The sequence below is a fragment of the Hipposideros armiger genome, unplaced genomic scaffold, assembly GCF_001890085.2.
Source record: "Hipposideros armiger isolate ML-2016 unplaced genomic scaffold, ASM189008v1 scaffold_592, whole genome shotgun sequence".
In the NCBI taxonomy this organism is placed as follows: Eukaryota; Metazoa; Chordata; class Mammalia; order Chiroptera; family Hipposideridae; genus Hipposideros; species Hipposideros armiger.
Genome location: NW_017731942.1, coordinates 979510 through 988466, shown reverse-complemented (window position 1 = coordinate 988466; position 8957 = coordinate 979510). Strand labels below are relative to the sequence as shown.

General features: G+C 36.5%; 1 protein-coding gene across 6 annotated transcripts in view; it reads right to left on the bottom strand.

Annotated features, from left to right (window-relative positions):
• MAP3K2 (mitogen-activated protein kinase kinase kinase 2) overlaps positions 1 to 8957 on the bottom strand; it is a 100798-nt gene that overhangs the window by 28016 nt on the left and 63825 nt on the right. For 5 of the 6 annotated variants that reach the window (XM_019624563.1, XM_019624561.1, XM_019624565.1 and 2 more), the window contains 3 exons: positions 4709 to 4827; positions 4022 to 4062; positions 2116 to 2215 (listed from right to left, as the gene is read on the bottom strand). In XM_019624563.1, coding sequence (XP_019480108.1) covers positions 2116 to 2215; positions 4022 to 4062; positions 4709 to 4827 — 260 coding nt within the window. Of the gene's footprint in view, positions 1 to 2115; positions 2216 to 4021; positions 4063 to 4708; positions 4828 to 6915; positions 6975 to 8957 lie in introns of all 6 variants that reach the window. The other variant, XM_019624564.1, reaches the window with a different exon arrangement.

The following is an 8957-nucleotide window of genomic DNA, read 5'->3' as shown; positions in this document are numbered from 1 at the left end:
TGGAGTATAGTGTGGGAGTGAAGTCAATGGAATTATAATAGATATGTATGATATCGGGGAAGTGGGGTGGCGGATTGGGAAAGGGGGTTTGTCACTTTGAGGGGTAAAAAGTATAACTATTGCACTGTGTTGTACAGCTGAAACTAATTTTAAAAAATGTTTATTTCACCATTAAAAAAAAGAAAAAACATTGAAAAATACCTGATTTATAAAATAAAATTGTAGGCATTACAGGGGCAAAAAAGAAAAAGAAAGAAAGAAAGAGCATAGGCTCTCACTAACTCAGTGGCAGCTCCGCTTGGGCACAACTCACTGGCCCGTGTGGGAATCAAATCAGCAACCCTGTTGCTCTGAGTTCCTGCTCTAACCTAAACTGAGCCACTCGGCCGACACCCAGGAAATTTTAAACAATGTAATCTCACCCTAATGCCTCCTCTACCACATTCCTGCCAAAGGGCCACCTGGATATAAAGGCAGAACCACTCCCAGAAGTCCTTCAGAAAGCATGAGACAAAGAAACCGAAAATGGAGACATTTTTCTATTTTTAGAAAATGGGAGAGGGTTCCTGAAACTACACATCAAACAGTTTGATGTCAGTCCTCAAAGAAATCCTACTAAAAATTATATAAACAAATTGGGAGAACTCAGCAAACAGTAATTCTAGGAACTAGAACAGGTACAGCATGAACAAAAATGTCAAACTAACATCATTTTTCTTGATAGACCTACTTAGGTTGGTAGATCAAGACAATATTGTAGTCTTAGTATATCTTGGCATTTGTAAGTTTTCCATGATACAGTAGGCCAAACAAAAACAAAACAAAAATGTATCTGGGTTCCCCTAGAATCATACCATGAGATAAAGATTCAAGTTCAAATCTGTTTATATGGAAAGAGACACTAGGAAACAGTGGCAGGGAATGGGGAAGACAGGGGAAGAGAAGGAGGCCCATAAAGGGTGTATTATCCAGCAAGTTACTGCTGTGTACAAGTGGAGCCTATCCATCCCCACCTCCCACCCCATCCTGAGCCTCATCTCACACTCACCCGCCCAGCCCCAATATGTACTTCAGCCTGGACCCTATAAGCCATACCCCTGAAAAGCCATCAGAGTCTCAGGGGCTGGCAGCTGGAAATCAGGCCAGCACAAACAGAAATAGTAAGTGCCAAGATAAGGCCAGGAAACAAGAGGTGTTCATGGTTAACTGAAAAGGCAAGCAAAAAGTGTTTGAAAAATAAAAATTTAAGGAATTACTATAGTATAGTACTCATCACTTTGTTCAGGGATATTATTTATTTGGATATGGAATTTCAATCAAAATATTTTGTTTTCAGCTGGAAGTGGTTTCTCTACACAAGCTACATTAGCATATTCTTTTGTTTTAAATTAACAATTCATTTGAAAATCTACATTTTCAAATATTTGTATTTGCACAATGCTCTACATTTGCAAAGCAATTTCACATTTTCTAACTCAGTTTTGCACTGTCACTCCATTCCCACTGGCACTTTTTCTACTCCTGAAACACAGAAATTTTTTCCATCTTAGGACCTCTGCACTGTTCTCCAGCTGCTTTCTCTATTAGGAATGTTCAACCCCTGAAACTCTTTGCAAAGTTGGCTTTTAATGCTTTAAGTCTCAGTATCGGACATCACCATCTCAGTCAGCCCTTCCTTAATACTATCTAACTAGAAGGGCTGCTGTCCTTGTCTTTACTCTTTTTCACAATACTCTATGCATTTCCTTCAAAGAACTTCATATATTTGAACAATTCATGTATTAACTGTTTCACTACTACAGGTCTACAAACTCCATGAGGGGCTGCAATTCCTAAATCATAGCATTATGACCGGCAAATTCAGCAAGTATTTTGTGAGGGGGGAAAAAGTAGTAACAAATTAACCAGTTAACTAAATGATCCTGTATTTTCGACAATGGAAAACATCCATTTTAATCAGTTAAAATTTACAATTTTAATAGTGCTATCTTATTCCTCTAACATATCATATCCTTATCAATCCCCAAATAAAAGCACAACAATCCTAAAACCTCTGAAATGAACACACTACTTTCCAAAATGTGAACTAATGAAAGTTAACTATTATACGTTTACCTCATTATTGGTATAATGTAGATCCATCGACTGTCCAAAGGCAATTTTAGCTTTAGACCTCAGATCTTCCAGTTTAACTGGTCTGGGAAACTGGAGGATTCTATATAGACAGAATTTTTAAATATTTTATTGTCTTGGGCATAAATAACATACTTGCAACAGTTATCTCTTGGGTAAATTAAAAATAAGTTAAAGTGCAAACATTCACTCGGCTTGAATACTACACAATGGCTCATTTTTGATCAAGTGCAACTAATTCTCAACACAAAGTTAAAAAACTATGAAGTTTGTTCTACTAAAAATTATAAAAAGCAAATTCTCAAAATGTTCTGCAATGGAATGCAATGAAACTATTAAAAAAATAAAGTTGTTCTTTGGGGATTTGAATTTTGATTTCTGTACCCTTATGAACTGAACATTTCTGAGTTCATATATATCATACCCCCCACATATAAGCATACCCCAAAATATATGTAAGATTTTACTGGGGAATTAGGGGAGGGGAACAGCGTTGGGGAATCGGGGAAGGGGAACAAACAAGTTGCTGTCCTTTTGTTCTTCAGTCTAGTTGTGGAGGACGTTGCTTCACTTCCCCATGTTGGTATTATCATTGCGTTCTTCCTGGGTGAGGCAGTCGCTCACCCGTCATTGGATGGCCTCTCACAGTGGCTCACGGCAGCTCACGAAAGTTCATGCCAGCTGCCCACCAGCCCCACTGCAGCCTATGCCGCGGCCAGCGATTCATGGCAGCCCAGCTCCAGGTCGAGCTGCCGTTCACCATCTTAGCTGTAGAGGGCGCAGCATCACTGGCCCTCATGTGGGATCCGAACCAGGACCCTGCCACTCAGAGCTGGTGTCCCAAGCCAACTCCTAACCAACGCGCCACTCGGCCGGCCCTACGTATTTTTACAGGATTAAAAATTGTAAATTCTAGTATTTTCTTCCTATATCGCAAAGGACTGGCCTGTGCTGCCCCTGGGAGCAGGCACCTAAGCTTGGAGACTACTATACCAGACTGTAAGCTCTGTAAGAGGAGGAACTATCTGTTTCACTCACTTTATTCCTTCATGGCCCAGCAGTTAGTAAGTACTAAATAAATAGTGTTCCATGAATGGGGGAAAAAAAACAAAAACTGAGAAAATATCCATAAAAGAATTGTAAATAAAAACAACTAGATTGGACAGTACTTCTATGGTATATCCCTTTTTTTTTTAACATCTCTGTGTAAAATATTTTTACATTTCAGGTTATATGATTTGTGGGACCTCTTTAAAGTCCTTAAACTGGATAGATCCTTTATCAAATTAATTTAGAGGCACAAATAACAGAAATAAAATCCCATATTCTCCAACTCCTATTAGGCCTTGTTGGCAATTCTGTAGTTAACCACAGCCACCCACCCCAATGCTGTACTGAGATACAAATGCCGACGGAAGGCTAGGTATTTACACCTCTCTAAATAATTTACAGTCACCATTCCAACTCACTTTCCTCAATTTTACTAACTCAATACATGTCATATGATTGTAGTCTCTTGAAAATAATCAAAATTGTAAATGCTAAGTCCACATGCATAAATTCCATGTAGTATCTGAAACAATGATATAATTATGAAATAGAGAAATGTATTTAATTTCCACTGAGTAAAAATAAAATAAATTGTAATATTTAAAGGCTGCATTATGCAGGGATCATATTATTTCCTAATACTGCAAAGTAAAACATTTATCATTTTTAATGTTTAGCCTGAATTTTGACAGATTGATTCTCTCTCAAATCTAAATACATGTTACACATTACCAAGGACTATTCCATTCTCAGTTTGTAAGCCATGAACCTCTATGGCTTTAACAAGGAACACATTTAATTAAATCAATAAACTGAACTGTAATGTTTTTTTCCTTACCTTTTTTCTCCCCTGTGTTCAAATTTGACTCGGACATCATTCTGTAATGAAATGATAAATCTTTTCAGAGATCAGATAAAACTTCTAGAATTTCCAAATCATTTTTTTCTTTGTCATTTAAAATACAGCAGAAGTGGAAGCAGGATTCATTTTCAGTGTGAACTAAAATCAATTGATAGTATCTGCCAAAGAGCTGAGTTGAGAATTATGTTGCTGAATCTGGGTTCAACAGGAAAGATCACCCAGATCTATTAGTGATGGCATCATGGATATGAGACATTTGCTAATCCTATTTGAGGGAAATATAGAATACTATATTTCCATTTTTCATGTTGGACATTCCAAAAAATTTTTATCTGTAAGAATCAAAATGATCCTCATTTGTAAATATACAGATTATTTTAACTCTAATTTTAAAAATAACTTTAAAAATAATTTGCTTATCTTAAGTGCTTTAAGAATGGATGAAATATCAGCTTCAGAGAGCACTTACCACATTAAAGGAAACTATCATTTTTTTAAACATTCGTCCTTATGGAAAAAATGTATAACAAACAAGAAAATATTTGATTCAATAGTGTAAAAGTTAAACACTTTAAGCAAACCCTCTATAAGATCAGGATATTCAAAGGAAATAAATCATAGAATAATAATATGTATTTATTAAAATATTATTGAAACAAGTACCTGCTTTTTTGGTGATAATGACTTTGTTTTTCTCGTTTCCTGTAAGGATAATGCTGGTCGACTGGCCTTATGAAGAACAGCCAAATCTTGCATGATTGAGTTCAAAGCTTGCTGATCATCTAGGTTTTTTAAAAATAACATATACACAGAATTGTAATTTCAATATGTATTTATTATAGACAAAATTTATAATGAAATTTAATGGAAAAATGCATTAGTTTAATGCAAAAATGCATCTAGAATATTGTCACTGCCTACACTTGTTATTTTTATGAAGAATTTTTAATTTAAAAACTAAAGACAAGTAACATTAAAACAGCACTAGACTCAAGCATGAGACATTTAACAGGCAAGATAAAGTCATTCATTCAGCTTCCAATGATGTAACACCCTAGGATATGGGTCAAAACAGCACTGTTATGAAAAATTATTTTCTGTGACGCCTAAAAAAAACACCAACAAGACATCTAAAATCTTAATTAAAGCAAGTGGAGGAGAGGGATAAACAACTTTCTATAAATACTATCATTACTTAGCATTTATGTTCCAAGTACAGAATTCCTTTTAGGGTCTTTCTCTTTCATCAGTACTTCAAGTAAGAAACAAACAAAAAAAGCTTTATCTGTGGATACTGGCCTACTGAGTTTTGGAAATATTTTCTAGAACTTCTCCATAATGTTCAACAAGACTACAAACATTTAAAACTATTTAATAATCTCAGCCAGGAACAATTCAAATGGTAACAATACAAGAAAAATCCATTCCTAAGAAAAAAATACTGAACCCATAAAACTAAGTGAAAGAAGTATTAACCGTATACTTTTAATCTTTTCCAAATATATCAAAGATTTCTTTCCAGACTATAATAAGCATGAGCCGCCTACGAATGCCAATTAAATACTCTCTGGAAAACTTCCGGGACAGTGTAATTGTAATTTTCACTAGTAAATCAATTCCACTAATAATAATCAACAACTGGTAAATAAAGGAATTGAGAGACATTTTAAAATGCAGCCATTTTGTTGAGTAATAATTTACATTCCAGAGTAGTAATAATTAAAACATGCTTTATCCTGTAAGGAAAAACCATTAAAAAGAATGTGGCAATTCCATGGCTTCATCAGTCTTTCAAACATACAAATAGCTGACATCCCTAATGTATTAATCTTTTATAACAATATATTCTGTTGTATAGTAAAACTATTTGCATAGTAAAATTAAAATTAATGGCTGCAAGGGTTTAATAAATTCCAGGTTTAGAGAAAGTTTTATTATCCTTCACAAAGTATCCTTTGTAAAATAAAATTTCATCATGTTAGGTTAGCTAAACAGTAGTAACTGATATAATCACAACATGTGTACTGTCCATGTGTCCAAGCCAGACTATGTCGTTAACTGATTAAAAAAAAAATCTTTCCTAGGCAAAGAATAAGGTGAGAATGATCTCAACTAGAATAAAATTATCTGATATAACCTCCTTGAGGTTAAGACCCTTAATTCTACACTGGGGAGAGGGGAGCTCTAATACTTAAATGTATCTATGTTTTAATTATTTTCTTAATTAGAAAAAAACTTAAAAACTTGAACTTAGGCATTTTCATATGTTTAATATCACAATACCAAAATAAATAAATGCCTGGGAAGGATCTGGCTTAAACTTTTATCACATTTATATATACTTTATATATATATATATATATATATATATATATATATATATATATATAATTTCCTTGTTAAAAAAAAAAAAATGAGGGGCCGGCCGAGTGGCTCAGTTGGTTAAGAGCGTGAGTTCTGAACAACAGGGTCGCCGATTCGATTCCCACATGGGCCAGTGAGTTGCTCCCAAGCTGAGCTGCTGCTGAGCTGCCAATAGGTGGCAGGATGGCTCAGCTGGTGAGAGCACATGCTCCTAACAACAAGGTTGCGGGTTCGACTCCTGCATGGGATGGTGGGCTACACCCACCCGGAACTAAGATTGAACATGGTACCTTGAGCTGAGCGGCAACGAGCTGCCAACAGGCGACTGGATGGTGACTGGACTTGGAGCTGAGCTAGCTGTGCCCTCCACAACTAAGATTGAAGGACAACAACTTGGCTGTTCCCCTTCCCCAGTTCCCCAATAAAAAAGAAAAAAAAAGGGGGGGGGTAGTACTGTTTTCTAGTTATTGTAGATATACAAAAGAGGGCAATCTGAACAAAAGTACCTTCTTAGAGTGATGACATCTAATAAAAGGCAATTTCATCGAGTTTCTTCTTTTTCTGGCTTGAAGAAGAATCACATCATAGATAAGTACCCAATAGGAAACTTACTTTGAGGAGGCTGACAAGATGTAAGCTACAAAATGCACAAAAGATCAAGCCAAGTGGTGTGCTGCGATACACCACACACCACGAGCACTATTCTAACAATTCTTATGCTGTTTTACTCTATTAAGAATCTCTGGGGCCGGCCGAGTGGCGCATTAGTTAGGAGTTGGTGTGGGATGTCAGCTCTGAGCAGCAGAGCACCAGTTCGGATCCCACATATGAGGGCCAGTGACGCTGCGCCCTCTACAGCTAAGATGCTGAACAACAGCTCGACCTGGAGCTGGGCTGCCGGGTGAGTCCCCAGCAACAGCGTAGGCTGCAGTGGGGCTGGCTGGCAGCTGGTGTGAGCTTTTGTGAGCTGCCATGAGCCTCCATGAGCGACAATCCAATGGTCAGCGAGCGACTGCCTCACCCGGGAAGAGCACAATGATAATACCAACATGGGCCAGTGAAGCGACATCTTCCACAACTAGAATGAAGAACAAACAGACAGCAACTTGTCTGTTCCCCTCCCCCCAATTCCCCAATAAAATCTTAAAAAAAAAAAGAATCTCTGTGGTGGTCATAGGTACTAGGCAGGTTAGACAGGTTATGAATGCTGTAGGATCATGAGTAGATCCAATAGGCATTAAGGATGACCAGAGGATCCCAGAGTCTGACCTATAGTCACAGAGCAGCAGTGGGTTTCTGACACATGTTGAAAGGACATTTAGTTGAGCACAAAAACAGAAAATATTTGGAAAATAATTTCAAACAAAATCTTTTATTAGACATGTTTAATTAGATACCTTATACACTTATTCATTATACTTGAAAAATAATTAAAGGAGAGCATCCTAAATAAAAAATTCAAATATCTGTGATTCACACTTTAAAATACTCATAGTTTTCTCTGACTACCTTTGTACATGTTTTTAAGCAATGGCTGGTCTTTGTTTTGTTGCTTACTATAGTGAAGTATTTGAGTAGAATGGTAGAAATCAATTTGATTAACACACAGCTCAGATTGCAAGTAAGAGTGACCAATATGAAAAGTGGATAGGAGTTCCTTAAAAGGATAGCCACTTTGGAGGTGAAGCTGGCAAGAGAGGAGAATGTGGACCACACAGTGGCACTGCAGTCATGGTTACTAAGAAAAAGTGGAAGAGAAATTTACAAAGTGGGAAGGTGGAGCTTTGGCTTACACGCTTGCCACAAGTAAACTCACTGAAAGTGTGCTAGCACTTCCACTAAAGAACATGGACAAATTTAAGCTCTTTGGCCTATACCGTCATACATACACATACACACACACACACACACACACACACACACACACAAGGAATACTACATTTGTTAAGCAAGTAATAGGAAAACTGTGACTAAGACAAACACAGGCAAGTCTACGTCACAATTAAGATATCAGTATCAGTCTAAATTTTAAAACTTAGCTTCCAACTACTTGTCAGTCCATTTCCCCCATTTGGGACAGGGTAGGCCATTCGCTCCATTTCTTTCTAGTGTTTCCCTGTTCAATCCCTACCTCACATTAGAATCTTCAAACCCAAGGAGAAAAGGAAAAAAGAAAATGGAGGTAAGGAAGAAAACAAGTTGATATGTAAACTGAACACCCATAATCCATTCCCATTCTTTAGTCTCCCTTTCCATTAACATTGTAATACCACAGGATATTCACAAGAGCTGTAAAACACATCCTCCCTGAGCGCCAATTTTTGCTGCTCTATTGTTATAAAATTTTATGATTTATTATTTTTATGCTATTTTATTTAGTCTATCCATATTATTACACTGTTGGGTAACTGTAACAATTAATTCCTAAGAACTTATTAAACCTTTAAAAGTCAGGTTAATTTATCAAGTATTCTTTCTGGCTATCAGACTCTAAGAAAATTACAATCCATCTTAACAGTTTATTTTGTTTTTATTTATTTTATTTTTT